The sequence below is a fragment of the Haliotis rubra genome, unplaced genomic scaffold (assembly GCF_003918875.1).
Source record: "Haliotis rubra isolate DU_JTF1 unplaced genomic scaffold, ASM391887v1 Scf267, whole genome shotgun sequence".
NCBI classification, from domain to species: Eukaryota; Metazoa; Mollusca; class Gastropoda; order Lepetellida; family Haliotidae; genus Haliotis; species Haliotis rubra.
This window is the reverse complement of record NW_025766747.1, coordinates 128,472-147,422: the sequence shown is the minus strand read 5'-3', so window position 1 is coordinate 147,422 and position 18,951 is coordinate 128,472. Positions and strand designations below refer to the sequence as shown.

At 41.0% G+C, this 18,951-nt stretch overlaps 1 protein-coding gene across 1 annotated transcript; it reads left to right on the top strand.

The window, feature by feature from the left end:
• Window positions 1–1,942: 1,942 nt before the first annotated feature.
• On the top strand, window positions 1,943–12,944 carry LOC124280425 (the record flags this gene model as incomplete). The annotated part of the gene is given in 5 exon segments (XM_046716366.1): window positions 1,943–2,170; window positions 4,497–4,715; window positions 5,523–5,870; window positions 6,636–6,707; window positions 12,609–12,944. Coding segments are annotated over 5 exon segments (1,203 nt in total), but the record flags the coding sequence as incomplete, so codon positions are not given.
• Between the last annotated feature and the right edge of the window lie 6,007 nt (window positions 12,945–18,951).

Genomic DNA, 18,951 nt, shown 5'->3' with positions numbered 1-18,951 from the left:
TACACAAGGTTGGTTGTACAGAACACCAAGTATATGTAGACAAGGTTGGTTGTACAGAACACCAAGTATGTACACAAGGTTGGTTGTACAGAACACCAAGTATGTAGACAAGGTTGGTTGTACAGAACACCAAAGTATGCATAGGCAAGGTTGGTTGTACAGAACACCAAGTATGTATAGAAGGTCAGTTGTACAAAACACCAAGTATATATAGAAGGTCAGTTGTACAGAACACCAAGTATGTAGGAAAGGTTGGTTGTACAGAACACCAAGTATGTATACAAAGTTGGTTGTGCAGAACACCAAGTATGTATACAAGGTTGGTTGTACATAACACTAACTTTGTTGACAAGGTTGGTTGTACAGAACACCAAGTATGTATACAAGGTTGGTTGTACAGAACACCAAATATGTAGACAAGGTTAGTGGTGCAGAACACCAAGTATGTATGCAAAGTTGGTTGTACAGAACACAGTGTATGTAGACAAGGTTGGTTGTACAGAACACCAAGTATGTAGACAAGGTCAGCTGTACAGAACACCAAGTATGTATACAAGGTTAGTTGTACAGAACACCAAGGATGTAGACAAGGTCACTTGTACAGAACACCAAGGATGTAGATAAGGTCACTTGTACAGAACACCAAGGATGTAGACAAGGTCAGTTATGTGGAACACCACCTATGTAGACAAGGTAACTTGTACAGAACACCACATATGTAGACAAGATCACTTCCACAGAACACCAAGGATGTAGACAAGGTCATTTCTACAGAACACCAAGGATGTAGACAAGGTTAGTTGTACAGAACACCACCTGTGTAGACAAGGTCAGTAGTACAGAACACCACCTGTGTAGACAAGGTCACTTGTACAGAACACCAAGTATGTAGACAAGGTCACTTGTACAGAACACCAAGGATGTAGATAAGGTCACTTGTACAGAACACCAAGGATGTAGACAAGGTCAGTTATGTAGAACACCACCTATGTAGACAAGGTCACTTGTCCAGAACACCACATATCTAGACAAGATCACTTCCACAGAACACCAAGGATGTAGACAAGGTCACTTGTACAGAACACCAAGGATGTAGACAAGGTCACTTGTACAGAACACCAAGGATGTAGACAAGGTCAGTTATGTAGAACACCACTTATGTAGAAAAGATCACTTGTACAGAACACCACCTATGTAGACAAGATCACTTGTACAGAACACCAAGGATGTAGACAAGGTCAGTTGTACAGAACACCAAGTATGTATACAAGGTTAGTTGTACAGAACACCGAGTATGTATACATGGTTGATTGTGCAGAACACCAAGTATGTATACTAGGTTGGTTGTGCAGAACACCAAGTATGTAGGCAAGGTTGGATGTACAGAACACCAAGTATGTATACAAGATTGGTTGTGGAGAACACCAAGTATGTATACAAGGTTGGTTGTACAGAACACCACCTATGTATACAAGGTTGGTTGTACAGAACACCAAGTATGTAGACAAGGTTGGTTGTGCAGAACACCAAGTATGTATACAAGGTTGGTTGTACAGAACACCAAGTATGTATGCAAGGTTGGTTGTACAGAACACCAAGTATGTAAACAAGGTTGGTTGTACAGAACACCAAGTATGTATACAAGGTTGGTTGTACAGAACACCAAGTATGTATACAAGGTTGGTTGTACACAAACACAGTACCAAAACAGCAAGTATGTATACAAAGTTGGTTGTAAAGAACACCAAGTATGTATGGAAGGTTGGTTTTACAGAACACCAAGTATGTTGACATGGTTGGTTGTACAGAACACCTAGTATACATACAAGGTTGGTTGTAAAGAACAGCAAGTATTTAAGCAAGGTTGGTTGTACAGAACACCAAGTATGTATACAAGGTTGGTTGTACAGAACACCAAGTATGTATGCAAGGTTGGTTGTACAGAACACCAAGTATGTATACAAGGTTGGTTGTACAGAACACCAAGTATGTATACAAGGTTGGTTGTACAGAACACCAAGTATGTATGCAAGGTTGGTTGTACAGAACACCAAGTATGTATACAAGGTTGGTTGTACAGAACACCAAGTATATATACAAGGTTGGTTGTACAGAACACCAAGTATGTATACAAGGTTGGTTGTACAGAACACCAAGTATGTATACAAGGTTGGTTGTACAGAACACCAAGTATGTATACAAGGTTGGTTGTACAGAACACCAAGTATGTATACAAGGTTGGTTGTACAGAACACGAATTATGTAGACAAGGTTGGTTGTAAAGAACACCAAGTATGTATACAAGGTTGGTTGTACAGAACACCAAGTATGTATGCAAGGTTAGTTGTACAGAACACCAAGTATGTAAACAAGGTTGTTTGTACAGAACACCAAGTATGTATATACAAGGTTGGTTGTAAAGAACACCAAGTATGTATACAAGGTTGGTTGTACAAAACAGCAAGTATGTATACAAAGTTGGTTGTAAAGAACACCAAGTATGTATGGAAGGTTGGTTTTACAGAACACCAAGTATGTTGACAAGGTTGGTTGTACAGAACACCTAGTATGCATACAAGGTTGGTTGTAAAGAACACCAAGTATGTAGGCAAGTTTGGTTGTACAGAACACCAAGTATGTATACAAGGTTGGTTGTAGAGAACACCAAGTATGTATGCAAGGTTGGTTGTACAGAACACCAAGTATGTATACAAGGTTGGTTGTACAGAACACCAAGTATGAAGGCAAGGTTGGTCGTGCAGAACACCAAGTATGTATACAAGGTTGGTTGTAAAGAACACCAAGTATGTAGACAAGGTTGGTTGTACAGAACACCAAGTATGTAGGCAAAGTTGGTTGTACAGAACACCAAGTATATTAGAAGGTTGGTTGTAAAGAACACCAAGTATGTAGACAAGGTTGGTTGTACAGAACACCAAGTATGTATACAAGGTTTGCTGTACAGAACACCAAGTATGTATACAAGGTTGGTTGTACAGAACACCAATTATGTAGACAAGGTCAGTTGTGCAGGACACCAAGTATGTATACAAGGGTGGTTGTACAGAACACCAAGTATGTATGCAAGGTTGGTTGTACAGAACACCAAGTATGTATACAAGGTTGGTTGTAAAGAACACCAAGTATGTATGCAAGGTTGGTTGTACAAAACACAGTATATGTAGACAAGGTTGGTTGTACAGAACAGCATGTATGTAGACAAGGTAAGTTGTACAGAACACCAAGTATGTATACAAGGCTGGTTGTACAGAACACCAAGTATGTATGCAAGGTTGGTTGTACAGAACACCAAGTATGTAGACAAGGTCAGTTGTGCAGAACACCAAGTATGTATACAAGGTCAGTTGTACAGAACACCAAGTATGTATGCAAGGTTAGTTGTACAAAACACCAAGTATGTATACAAGGTTGGTTGTAAAGAACACCACCTATGTAGACAAGATCTCTTGTACAGAACACCAAGTATGTATACAAGGTCAGTTGTACAGAACACCAAGTATGTATGCAAGGTTAGTTGTACAAAACAACAACTATGTATACAAGGTTGGTTGTAAAGAACACCAAGTATGTAGGCAAGGTTGGTTGTACAGAACACCAAGTATGTATGTAAGGTTAATTGTACAGAACACCAAGTATGTACAGAACACAAGGTTGGTTGTGCAGAACACCAAGTATGTATACAAGGTTAGTTGTACAAAACACCAAGTATGTAAACAAGGTGAGTTGTACATAGTGAGTGAAGTGAGTTAGAAGTTAACATCACCTCGGCAATATTTCAGCCATATAGTGACGAGAAATGTTTTACATAAACAATTAATTAAAGTTGCTAAATAATCAGTCATCAGTTGTACAGAACACCAAGTATGTAGACAAGGTTGATTGTGCAGAAACACAAGTATGTATACAAGGTTGGTTGTGCAGAACACCAAATATGTATACAAGGTTGGTTGTAGAACACCAAGTATGTATACAAGGTTAGTTGTACAGAACACCAAGTATGTATACAAGGTTGGTTGTACAGAACACCAAGTATGTAGACAAGGTTGGTATGTAGAAGGTTGGTTGTACACACCAAGTATGTAGACAAGGTTGGTTGTACAGAACACCAAGTATGTATACAAGGTTGATTGTGCAGAACACCAAGTATGTAGGCAAGGTTGGTTATACAGAACACCAAGTATGTATACAAGGTTGGTTGTACAGAACACCAAGGATGTAGGCAAGGTTGGTTGTACAGAAGACCAAGTATGTATACAAGGTTGGTTGTACAGAACACCAAGTATGTATGCAAGGTTGGTTGTACAGAACACCAAGTATGTATACAAGGTTGGTTGTAAAGAACACCAAGTATGTATGCAAGGTTGGTTGTACAAAACACAGTATATGTAGACAAGGTTGGTTGTACAGAACAGCATGTATGTAGACAAGGTAAGTTGTACAGAACACCAAGTATGTATACAAGGCTGGTTGTACAGAACACCAAGTATGTATACAAGGTTGGTTGTACAGAACACCAAGTATGTATGCAAGGTTAGTTGTACAAAACACCAAGTATGTATACAAGGTTGGTTGTAAAGAACAGCACCTATGTAGACAAGATCTCTTGTACAGAACACCAAGTATGTATACCAGGTCAGTTGTACAGAACACCAAGTATGTATGGAAGGTTAGTTGTACAAAACAACAACTATGTATACAAGGTTGGTTGTAAAGAACACCAAGTATGTAGGCAAGGTTGGTTGTACAGAACACCAAGTATGTATGTAAGGTTAATTGTACAGAACACCAAGTATGTAGACAAGGTTGGTTGTGCAGAACACCAAGTATGTATACAAGGTTAGTTGTACAAAACACCAAGTATGTAAACAAGGTGAGTTGTACATAGTGAGTGAGTGAGTTAGAAGTTAACATCACCTCGGCAATATTTCAGCCATATAGTGACGAGAAATGTTTTACATAAACAATTAATTAAAGTTGCTAAATAATCAGTCATCAGTTGTACAGAAGACCAAGTATGTAGACAAGGTTGATTGTGCAGAACACCAAGTATGTATACAAGGTTGGTTGTGCACAACACCAAGTATGTATACAAGGTTGGTTGTACAGAACACCAAGTATATATAGAAGGTTGGTTGTACAGAAGACCAAGTATGTAGACAAGGTTGGTTGTACAGAACACCAAGTATGTAGACAAGGTTGATTGTGCAGAACACCAAGTATGTAGGCAAGGTTGGTTATACAGAACACCAAGTATGTATACAAGGTTGGTTGTACAGAACACCAAGGATGTAGGCAAGGTTGGTTGTACAGAAGACCAAGTATGTATACAAGGTTGGTTGTACAGAACACCAAGTATATAGGCAAGGTTGGTCGTGCAGAACACCAAGTATGTATACAAGGTTGGTTGTAAAGAACACCAAGTATGTAGACAAGGTTGGCTGTACAGAACACCAAGTATGTATACAAGGTTGGTTGTACAGAACACCAAGTATATATAGAAGGTTGGTTGTAAAGAACACCAAGTATGTATACAAGGTTTGCTGTACAGAACACCAAGTATGTATACAAGGTTGGTTGTACAGAACACCAATTATGTAGACAAGGTCAGTTTTGCAGAACACCAAGTATGTATACAAGGTTGGTTGTACAGAACACCAAGTATGTATACAAGGCTGGTTGTACAGAACACCAAGTATGTAGACAAGGTTGGTTGTACAGAACACCAAGTATGTAGACAAGGTCAGTTGTGCAGAACACCAAATATGTATACAAAGTCAGTTGTACAGAACTCCAAGTATGTATGCAAGGTTAGTTGTACAAAACACCAAGTATGTATACAAGGTTGGTTGTAAAGAACACCACCTATTTAGACAAGATCACTTGTACAGAACACCAAGTATGTATACAAGGTCAGTTGTACAGAACACCATATTGCTAAAAGCGGCGTAAAACCAAACTCAGTCAGTGTACAGAACACCAAGTATGTATGCAAGGTTAGTTGTACAAAACACCAAGTATGTATACAAGGTTGGTTGTAAAGAACACCAAGTATGTAGGCAAGGTTGGTTGTGCAGAACACCAAGTATGTATGTAAGGTTAGTTGTACAGAACACCAAGTATGTATACAAGGTTAGTTGTACAGAACACCAAGTATGTAGACAAGGTTGGTTGTGCAGAACACCAAGTATGTATACAAGGTTAGTTGTACAGAACACCAAGTATGTATACAAGGTTAGTTGTACAGAACACCAAGTATGTAGACAAGGTTGGTTGTGCAGAACACCAAGTATGTATAGAAGGTTAGTTGTCCAAAACACCAAGTATGTAGACAAGGTGAGTTGTACAGAGTGAGTGAGTGAGTTAGAATTTAACATCACCTCGGCAATATTTCAGCCATATAGTGACAAGAAATGTTTTACATAAACAATAAATTAAAGTTGCTAAATAATCAGTCATCAGTTGTACAGAACACCAAGTATGTATACAAGGTTGATTGTGCAGAACACCAAGTATGTATACAAGGTTGGTTGTGCAGAACACCAAGTATGTATACAAGGTGGGTTGTACAGAACACCAAGTATATATAGAAGGTTGGTTGTACAGAACACCAAGTATGTATGCAAGGTTGGTTGTACAGAACACCAAGTATGTATACAAGGTTGGTTGTGCAGAACACCAAGTATGTATACAAGGTTGGTTGTACAGAACACCAAGTATGTATACAAGGTGGGTTGTACAGAACACCAAGTATGTATGCAAAGTTGGTTCCCCTTACACTGTTGAAAACATGCAGCACATGTGAGTCCCGAGTCCCATGTCACACGTGTGTGCAAGAAGACACACACGCATACCATGCCTGTAACAGGGGACCCAAGTTTCAGTTGAATTTGATGAACAATATTAGGGATGCATGATTAAATTTGTATAAATTTTGAAATTGGAAATTTGACGGAAGTGGTTGGATGATGAACTACAGGATGGTTGGGTCTTACTTGTTCTCTTTGTTTTTATGTTTTGTTTTTGATGAGAAATATTCCTAAGTCTTTGAAGGTTTGGGTGATATTTAGTGGGCTTGGAAGGAGTGTGTGTCCAGTGGAGTACCATTGCAGGTATTATTTGTAATGTAGATAGGAATTTAATTTTGTAGGACCTGTTTGGACTTTGGTTATTGCTCTGTCAATATCTTTGGATTTATGGTCGGGTTTTTTAATAGTGGTTTTCAGTGTGCTTTTCGTTTAGAAGTTGAAGTTTGGTATTTACTTTCTCTCTTTTGGAAGATATTTTGGAAGATCTGTACATTGAGCACTTTTGGCAGTACACAGGCACCAAAATTGTTAGAGCAGAGACCATAGTCTAGTATATGGTCTCTGGTTAGAGTCATGACAAATTCGTAACCGGACTGATGAAAATCGGGGTGTTGTTTTGTGAGTGGTTCTTTTGTTTGTCAACAGAAAGTGGATAATAATGGCAATAAAGAAGATTCACTGACTGCAACATTCACTATAAAGACATAACACTGAAATGCTAATAAAATCGACTTTAAAAGACAGTAAGGGCATTGGGGCCAAAGTAGCATGTTCCAGAACACCCATGCAGTGTATATACATCTTGGCTTCATCTGTAGGCTTCGTCAAGCTGGCAATCGGTATTTTCTTACTCAACTTCATTTTGCCTTTATAAACAACATGCACTAAGCCACTTTATTATGCACGGGGACAATTGAGTCGTGCATGAGTCGTAACACCCACTGTCGTCGATGTACTGGCCCCAACATCTATAGACGTTTCTCTGCACATGTTCAATGTTACCTCTCTGCACTGAGGCATTCTAACACCTCAGTGATCTAGTGTACACGTAGAACCCTATCGCTGATTAAATAATTACTCCAGGGAAGGGAAAACGCCAAATGAATGCTGATTGCAATGTAGTCGCGAGTGTCACCCCTTGTGTATATTTAATTTAATGAGTGTAGTGGTAGAATTTTCTATAAAATTCATATCTTCACCGATCTCGTTCAAATTTGAAATATAGGTTAATCATAACAAATAGAAACAATATACGATTGCAAAAGTCTTGATTTTTATTTTTAAGAATTATTGTCTAAACAGTGATTCGAACCCCTGTGCACCGGACGGTATTGTCCGAACATGCACATTAGCAAGGGGTGGTGGAGGTACTGCCAGGCTGACAATTGGTTTAATTTGTCGGTTTCAGCCCCTTCTAGCAAGTGCCAGGCGCAACGTTTTACCATCCAATTTAAAAAGGATTAGCGAAACAATGGCAGTGGGTGATTAAATCTGGGGGACATGTAAAAAAAGTTATTTACGACTGGCAAGATGATGCGTTTATTTACAATATCACACAAACATGTATATTTCCTACACTTGTTCGTTCACAAACTGCATTGTAGTGATGCGGTTAGTCTGAAGTCTCTCCTTGAGGGTCAAGAATTGGGTGTCTCTTCCCTCCATTGAGGTACTGGTGAAGGTGGGTTCCATTGTCTTTCTGCTCCCGTTTCAAGAACACAACTGACGGTTATCACCTGCTCCTTGCTCAGGTCAAGATGTCGTCATTTACTGTTGCCAGTCGTCCTTCTATCCAGTTAGTGGTCACGGTTATCACCTGCTCCTTGCTCGGTCAAGATGTCGTTTACTGTTGCCAGTCGTCCTTCTATCCAGTTAGTGGTCACGGTTATCACCTGCTCCTTGTCTCCTTCGGTCAAGATGTCAGTTTACTGTTGCCAGTCGTCCTTCTATCCAGTTAGTGGTCACGGTTATCACCTGCTCCTTGCTCGGTCAAGATGTCGTTTACTGTTGCCAGTCGTCCTTCTATCCAGTTAGTGGTCACGGTTATCACCTGCTCCTTGCTCGGTCAAGATGTCGTTTACTGTTGCCAGTCGTCCTTCTATCCAGTTAGTGGTCACGGTTATCACCTGCTCATTGCTCGGTCAAGATGTCGTTTACTGTTGCCAGTCGTCCTTCTATCCAGTTAGTGGTCACGGTTATCACCTGCTCCATTGCTCGGTCAAGATGTCGTTTACTGTTGCCAGTCGTCCTTCTATCCAGTTAGTGGTCACGGTTATCACCTGCTCCTTGCTCGGTCAAGATGTCGTTTACTGTTGCCAGTCGTCCTTCTATCCAGTTAGTGGTCACGGTTATCACCTGCTCCTTGCTCGGTCAAGATGTCGTTAACTGTTGCCAGTCGTCCTTCTATCCAGTTAGTGGTCACGGTTATCACCTGCTCCTTGCTCTGTCGAGATGTCGTTTACTGTTGCCAGTCGTCCTTCTATCCAGTTAGTGGTCACGGTTATCACCTGCTCCTTGCTCTGTCGAGATGTCGTTTACTGTTGCCAGTCGTCCTTCTATCCAGTTAGTGGTCACGGTTATCACCTGCTCCTTGCTCGGTCAAGATGTCGTTTACTGTTGCCAGTCGTCCTTCTATCCAGTTAGTGGTCACGGTTATCACCTGCTCCTTGCTCTGTCAAGATGTCAAGATGTCGTTTACTGTTGCCAGTCGTCCTTCTATCCAGTTAGTGGTCACGGTTATCACCTGCTCCTTGCTCTGTCAAGATGTCGTTTACTGTTGCCAGTCGTCCTCCTATCCAGTTAGTGGTCACGGTTATCACCTGCTCCTTGCTCTGTCAAGATGTCGTTTACTGTTGCCAGTCGTCCTCCTATCCAGTTAGTGGTCACGGTTATCACCTGCTCCTTGCTCGGTCAAGATGTCGTTTACTGTTGCCAGTCGTCCTTCTATCCAGTTAGTGGTCACGGTTATCACCTGCTCCTTGGTCGGTCAAGATGTCATTTACTGTTGCCAGTCGTCCTTCTATCCAGTTAGTGGTCACGGTTATCACCTGCTCCTTGCTCGGTCAAGATGTCGTTAACTGTTGCCAGTCGTCCTTCTATCCAGTTAGTGGTCACGGTTATCACCTGCTCCTTGCTCTGTCAAGATGTCGTTTACTGTTGCCAGTCGTCCTTCTATCCAGTTAGTGGTCACGGTTATCACCTGCTCCTTTGCTCGGTCAAGATGTGTCGTTTACTGTTGCCAGTCGTCCTTCTATCCAGTTAGTGGTCCTTCACGGTTATCACCTGCTCCTTGCTCTCTGTCGAGATGTCGTTTACTGTTGCCAGTCGTCCTTCTATCCAGTTAGTGTTCACGGTTATCACCTGCTCCTTGCTCAGTCAAGATGTCGTTTACTGTTGCCAGTCGTCCTTCTATCCAGTTAGTGGTCACTGTTGCCAGTTATCACCTGCTTATCCTTGCTCTGTCAGTCAAGATGTCGTTTACTGTTGCCAGTCGTCCTTCTATCCAGTTAGTGGTCACGGTTATCACCTGCTCCTTGCTCTGTCAAGATGTCGTTTACTGTTGCCAGTCGTCCTTCTATCCAGTTAGTGGTCACGGTTATCACCTGCTCCTTGTTGCCAGTCAGTCAAGATGTCGTTTACTGTTGCCAGTCGTCCTTCTATCCTGTTAGTGGTCACGGTTATCACCTGCTCCTTGCTCTGTCAAGATGTCGTTTACTGTTGCCAGTCGTCCTCCTATCCAGTTAGTGGTCACGGTTATCACCTGCTCCTTGCTCGGTCAAGATGTCGTTTACTGTTGCCAGTCGTCCTTCTATCCAGTTAGTGGTCACGGTTATCACCTGCTGCCTTGCGGTCAAGATGTCGTTTACTGGTCAAGATGTCAGAGATGTCGTTTACTGTTGCCAGTCGTCCTTCTATCCAGTTAGTGGTCACGGTTATCACCTGCTCCTTGCTTTCGGTCAAGATGTCGTTTACTGTTGCCAGTCGTCCTTCTATCCTGTTAGTGGTCACGGTTATCACCTGCTCCTTGCTCGGTCAAGATGTCGTTTACTGTTGCCACTGTTGCCAGTCGTCCTCCTATCCAGTTAGTGGTCACGGTTATCACCTGCTCAGTTAGTTGCTTTGCTCGGTCGAGATGTCGTTTACTGTTGTCAGTCGTCCTTCTATGTTAGTGGTCACGGTTATCACTGTTGCCAAGAGTCGTGCCAGTCGTCCTCCTATCCAGTTAGTGGTCACGGTTATCACCTGCTCCTTGCTCTGTCAAGATGTCGTTTACTGTTGCCAGTCGTCCTCCTATCCAGTTAGTGGTCACGGTTATCACCTGCTCCTTGCTCTGTCAAGATGTCGTTTACTGTTGCCAGTCGTCCTTTTATCCAGTTAGTGGTCACGGTTATCACCTGCTCCTTGCTCAGTCAAGATGTTGTTTACTGTTGCCAGTCGTCCTCCTATCCAGTTAGTGTTCACGGTTATCACCTGCTCCTTGCTCGGTCAAGATGTCGTTTACTGTTGCCAGTCGTCCTTCTTTCCAGTTAGTGGTCACGGTTATCACCTGCTCCTTGCTCTGTCAAGAAGTCGTTTACCGCCCGGGGAGCGGAAGGTCGCGAGTTCGATCCCCGACCGCGTCATACCAACAGACGTTAAAATATGGTACTTGTTGGTCCCTGCCTGGCGCTCGGCATTAATAGGTGCAACAAGGACTGGTCGGCTTGGAGTCAGTATAATGTGTCCGAGTTGGGTATTCAGGCTTCACTGCGGCATGGTATCTCAGTGGGCTAGCACTATAAAACCAGCTTCAGCCTGGGCTAGTACAAGCAGGCGCACATACACATACACACGCATGCACGTCGTCATATGAGCGAAATATTGTCAAGTACGACGTTAAACCCAATTTCACCTCACCTCAAGAAGTCGTTTACTGTGTTGCCAGTCGTCCTTCTTTCCAGTTAGTGGTCACGGTTATCACCTGTTCCTTGCTCGGTCAAGATGTTGTTTGCTGTTGCCAGTCTTGCAGGACAGGTCTTCAACATACATCCCCACGATTGCCAGAAATATCTCTTCTTATTGCTCTGAAACATGCAACTGTAAACTCAAAGTTTACTTATTCTTATAACAAGTGTAAATATATGATGCATTTCTTCAGTACTTCTGGCACATGCATAAAACATACGACCCTATACTGTAAAACAATGATAACTGGCGTTAATTGCTTCAAAGGACAGTAGACCGGCAAGTCGGCCTGGCGCACCTCTCTGCATGTCCGTTTGGTAGGTTCACTCCCACAACGCAGAACTCCCAATATGCAGAATGAAAATTAAGTCTGGGCTAGAAGTTTATGCTGATCACACCTTATTGGATAATGGACTTGCCCACTCACCGAGCCCAATGCTCCCTTCTCCGGTGTCTCATGTTTTCTTTAATCAACTATATAAAGTTTAAAAATCTAAGTATGTCCAATAACTTTCGATTATGGCTGAGTTAAGGAAAGTAGACTATGTTTTATCACAGAAAGGGGCTCCCCAAGCTCTTCTTGATGGATATCTTTACGCCAAGAACAAGAGAAAGGAGAGGATATCTACTGGAGATGCGTGAATAGAACCTGCTTGGAAAGTGCACAACTGTCGGAGATTTCGTCAAAAACACATCAGATCAAAACCGCCAACCCAGTGATGAGAGGGCTCTAAATTTGTAAGTACTTTGCGAGAAAGAGCCAGAGAAGAGACAACGCCCATGCAGCAGGTATTATAAAACAAGTTTATCAAGTTCATCAATTATTTATTTATCTAGCATAATGATAGAATCTTTACTACACACGATGGAAGAAGGTTCCTGCAGTTGGACGATGGGGACGATGACAAACTACCGGCCTTCTGCGCAGATGAAGCCAAGAGACACTTCAGTTACATTATCTCTCCATGGGTAGATGATGACGCGAGATTCTCTCCAAAAAAATGGAACCACCACCAGACAGTCGACCCAAGGGCAAAGAACAACTTAGAGGGCTTTTATTCCAGACTGGCAAAGATGCTACAGCACAATCATACAAACCTGTTCCGGCTCATCTGTTTGATCCAGGAAGTGGAAATCAGCGAGAGAACCAAGCTGACTCAGACAGATAGATAGACAGACTGCAGCTCCGCCTTCCAGAATAGTAGGGAAGAAGGAGAATCGGCTAAGAGGCGCAAGGAACAGTATAACAGTGGCCAGAACACGAGGTTGCAGTTCCTTGTTGCAGTTGGACCTCTCATGAAGAAGAACTAAGAACTTTAGTCATGCAAGCTGTGTGAGTGTGTATGAACTCTAGTCATAATAAAATAATTATATATATTTATATATTGCTGTGATATTTAAAAGTAACTGAGGAGGATGTACATCTGGTTTCTGGGTGGATAATTTGTTGCTGATGTTCTTTAATTTAATTAACTTATCTAATCTATATATCATATTTTTCAATGAAATGTCCTTGTTTTGTCGAACACAGAATATTCTGAATAAATGCAGTCCCTATTGTCATTTCTCAGATCATACAAATTAAGGTACAAGCTAGGGTACAGTATAAAGAAACTAGGTGCAACCAACCATAAATTTCGTTGTTTTAATGGTTCACATGTGACACATGTGGTCTCACCATTGCCTCTGTTCACCTAGCAGGAAAATGGGTACCCAGTGGAAAAGTTATGTGACTATAACCTTCTAGCGCCTAACAGGCCGCTTGGGTTATCTTGGGTAATAATGTGCTGTGATGTTGATCGTTAGCTAGTGTCGAGTTTGGCGCTATATAAATGGACACATTGTTATTATTATTGTTCTGCGTTTTGGGAGTTCTGCGTTTTGGGAGGACACCATTTGGTACAAATGTCGGCCTCGCAGCACGCCCCCGTAGGGCTGACCTATTTTTAAATGTGTAGTGTGAGTCATAGAGCTCGACGGAGCTGTTACCCACATGTAGGCCTTTACCTTCTGCCTCCATGTGCTAAATCTGTTGGTGGCCATTTATTAAAATATCAGTGCGCTAGTGCTATCTTAAAATTGGACCCTTCATGACGCGAAAACAAAGCGTAGTAAATGAATTCCCTATAAGGAAATTGTACTACGTGGTCACGTGTTTATCAAAATAATAGCCAACTGTGCATCCTGTTTTCACCGAGTCATGTCTACAGTCGGAGTGCCTGACTCTATGCCGGTGTTCCTTCTCCTTTCATAGTATGTCATCTTAAAAAAATATAGGTTTCTCAAATATCTAATGTGGCGTTGTTTATCAACAAAAATGTAAATTTACATTTTCCAAAAAAACAAACACTTTAAACTATCTGTCCCTCCTCCCACGAGTTATTCCTCCATATTTGATACTCAGATATAAGGCATATAGTGAAGATAGAGTTTAGATACAAACAATGAACTGTACATGAACAAGCGTATTATAGTTACCTAGCTTGCTCCAACGTTTCACCCAAATCCAATTCAGAATCACCACACAGAGGAACCTTCCGGAAGAAAAAGTATCAGGTTTTCCCCACAAATCATCACCATCCGTTACTGTTGATCACCACATTGAATTACTGTTACAACGGGAGCCCATATTTACCTGTAATTATTTAATCGTCCAGAAATAGCATCTCTCTTGCCTCCGAGAAGATGTCCTCTACCATACAAATGTACGACGAAATACTTCCCCATAACACCATGTTTTCATCTCTCTTTTCCTCTCTAATAATTTTCTATTTCAAATTTGGACATGTTCATAAGAACTATGTCCTGATAAAAGTCCAAAAGTAAATCTCTAAATCATTCACTCGAAAATACAATTTCCGTATTTCAAGGCGATTTCATGCCAACCCTAATCAGTCCGGCAATCATCCACAATTTTTAACAAAATGCAATAGGTTCATTTTAACCATTATGGATAAGCTTAGAGCCCCCCAGGTAAGCATATATATGTATTGTGTACGACAGACAGTGTACCGCCGTGACACACGCTGAGCAAATCATATCCAGATGAACTGTTAACTGAACTGAGCTTTTTAACACTGGGGACTGCAAACAGCGGCAAGGAGGGTTACTGACATTTACATAGATATTGGTTTTCACAACATACCTACTATGATTTGCGGATCCAGAGGGGGGTTCGAACCCCTGACACCACCACCACCACCCCCCAACCCCTTTCAAAATTCCTGGATCCGCCCATGTACTATAATGTAGAGTAAGATATAACACACACCCAGTTCGTGAAGTATATTAAACCATCTGGTTATAGATTTCATTACACGCTATAGAGATCGCACAGTGGTGTTTTGTGGTTTAATCATATTTTTCCATGAAAAGTAAAGGGAAACGGCAAACAAACCATATGACTTATGTTTATGCCTCGCCCTATACGTGATGAGATACAGATGCATGGAACAAACACGACAGTCAACCTGAAACATCTTTTACAACAACATATTACAAAACAATGCGTGTTGCGACGTGTATATGTTTGTACATGGTAACACCGATTCAAGTCTCCTGTGGTGCTTCCTGAATGAGGAAGTTAGGGTTTGTTATTGTTTTCAAAAATATTTCCATTGTGGTAATTGTGGTAATCCCGGATGGGACTCAACCCGACAAAAGTACTAGAATCTGTACTTAACTAAGAAAGTGTAATCCAATATATAACAAAAGTTACAAAACCTGCGAGCTTCAAATAGAATTATTTCCATCTGCAGGAACAAGGCGTGTTCGCTCACAAGTAAATTACGTCTTCTTCATCCAAGTACATAACACTCCTTTGTTTTCCATCACCTTACTTTCCAGATAATGTTCAACAGATGTGTATAAGGGTTGTAACACAGTGAAGTTTTTATTTTTATACACAAGTTAAAAATGAGGCCAACTCCACTTCCACTCTTATAAAACAATTCCCGAGTCTCTATATTTTCTTTCATAACTATTCATTTTTGCCATGCACTAAAGGTGTGGTCATATCACCTAAGAAGATAAAAATTCAGGATAGTACATGTGTTAAACAAGGACTACAGCAGATCTTAATGAAATTCAGGAAATTAAAATGTGTTCAAATAAATGTTCAGTAAACTTGGATGACCAAGAAATACTGGTTAAAATTTGTGAATTTGTTGATGTCAACTATAATTGGACAGAAGAGAACGAAATCCTTCATGTAATCAAATCTTTAGCACAATTTGGAGAAATCTTCGAACTATTGTATATAAATATAATGTACATATGAACATTGAGGTTTTGCCAGTGGAAATATTAACACAATATTCCAATTCCCTTTGGACAGTTACGATTGTCGTGAGGATGAAGAAATCGAGGAATACATGAAGATGAATGTTTCCATGACATTCTATAGATTATTTGAATACCACTTCACTGATGCTTTTCGATGCAATGTATGGAACCAAACATATGAATGAGGAGTCTCATGAGGATATTCTGGAGACACCAGCGTATTTGTTTGAATAAAGGTGAGTATGTCGTTATCACTTTATCTGTCATGAATTAAATTATTAAAATTATTCCAACATATCACTTTGACTCTAAAGACAGTGATCAACGTCCTCATTATTGTATTAATTACTTGCTTCATATAGCTTCAAGCTTCATATACAACCTATAAACACAAACACACATATATATTGAGACATATTTTCAAATGTTTGGCAAGGTTAAATAATAGTGGGGGATAATTACATTTAAGAAGACTTTCAACAAATTTTGCAACTGTTGGATTATTTCAGTAATAACCTGGTAAGTATTGTTTACTTTGATGATGACAATTTGGACAAACAAGTAAAAAATGGTATTCACCCCCGATTGCTGATTTACATAAATTACAAACTCTGTCTTCTTTTAAAATACACTGAGCGAGGTTGCATGCATGCATCTTCACTGAGTGATGTAAAGAGATTTGTATTTTGTCTTGATGAAGAAAGGCCTGATTAATTAAATGACCTTTGGTGACCTTAACAGCTGCGTGACCTACTTTATCTGGTTGGATTTGATGTTATTTAAGGTCATCAGGTACTTGGGTGTCCGCCGTTGATCTGGGGCAATGACCTGGACTGTGTGGCCGTGAGAAATATTATGTTATGAATGTTAAGGGAACTTTCCCAGGGATATTTTTAAATCAGGTGCAAAGCAACGGGAAGAGAATGGCATCATGGTATACTGATAGATCAACTGGTTTAATCCGGTTTTTATTTTAACTATAAACCCATTGATAATGCGTTGATGGTATTACTTGATAGGGGTATCACTCGATGGGGGTATCACTTGATGGGGGTATCACTTGATTGGGGTATCACTCGATGGGGGTATCACTTGATTGGGGTATCACTCGATGGGGGTATCACTCGATGGGGGTATCACTCGATGGGGGTATCACTCAATGGGGGTATCACTCAATGAGGGGTATCACTTGATGAGGGTATCACTTGATGGGGTACTCGATGGGGGTATCACTTGATGGGGTATCACTTGATGGGGGTATCACTTGATTGGGGTATCACTTGATTGGGGTATCACTCGATGGGGTATCACTCGATGGGGTATCACTCGATGGGGGTATCACTTGATTGGGGTATCACTCGATGGGGTATCACTTGATGGGGTATCACTTGATGGGGTATCACTCGATGGGGGTATCACTTGATGGGGTATCACTTGATGGGGGTATCACTCGATGGGGTATCACTTGATGGGGGTATCACTCGATGGGGGTATCACTTGATGAGGGTATCACTTGATTGGGGTATCACTCGATGGGGTATCACTCGATGGGGGTATCACTTGATGGGGTATCACTAGATGGGGTATCACTCGATGGGGATATCACTCGATAGAGGTATCACTTGATGGGGTATCACTTGCGGGGGGGTATCACTCGATGGGGTATCACTTGATGGGGTATCTCTTGATGGGGTATCACTTGATGGGGTATCACTCGATGGGGTATCACTCGATGGGGTATCACTTGATGGGGTATCACTTGATGGGGTATCACTTGATGGGGTATCACTTGATGGGGTACCACTCGATGGGGGTATCACTTGATGAGGGTATCACTTGATGGGGTATGACTCGATGGGGGTATGACTCGATGGGGGTATCACTTGATGAGGGTATCAATTGATGAGGGTATCACTTGATGGGGGTATCACTCGATTGGGGTATCACTCGATGGGGGTATCACTCGATGGGGGTATCACTTGATGGGGGTATCACTTGATGGGGTATCACTCGATGGGGGTATCACTTGATGAGGGTATCACTTGATGAGGGTATCACTTGGGGGTATCACTTGATGACTTCACGTAGAGTAAGAGGACAGTATTTTTTTTCAACAAGTTCAACAAACGAAAAGGTAAATGAACTGTATTTTTATGTACTAAATTTTTACATCTTTAAAAAAAGACAATGTTTATATTTTCCATACTCAATAACTTTTTCTGTCGCGAGTAGGGAAAAAGTCACTTTACAACTGGGAAACACGTGCCCATTAAGGCAATGATATTAAACTACGCCCAAGGCTGCAGCCTTAAATATCCTCACGTGTAGGCAAAATCACTTTATTACACAGATAAATATCAACTGTAAACGCTCACAGCCAGTAGAAGTTTTAAGTAGAACAGCATGTGTGAATATTTGGTTTAAACAATATTTGTTTCCTTTGATGACAAATACTAATACATTTACATATAACCGGGTTTTAGGGGATTGGCATATAGACAGAGGAAGATATTGCATCATGCAACCATGTCTGGTTTTAATGTTCCAACATCCGGTATTTTGTGTCTGTCTAACTGTCTTATAGAGCATGGGAAACGGAAATACAAATTCTTTGATAATATTGCATCAGGTTGCTGACTTCTTTACAGAAGTGATGTCAATCTGTTTTTAATGTTCCAACGTCTGTAGATTCCAATGTAATGTTGCACTTGAAGATATTTCCGGCTGCATGTGTCTTTGAGTGTCGTTGACATATGTCGTCATTTTTGTCTCAGTGTCAGTGAACTGAAGTCGTTTCATGATTACACCGCCTGCTGTTAACGCAGTTTCCGGTCTTTGTTTGCACTAAAAAACATACATCTGCTTAAAACTGAGATATCTCGAAAAAACAACATGC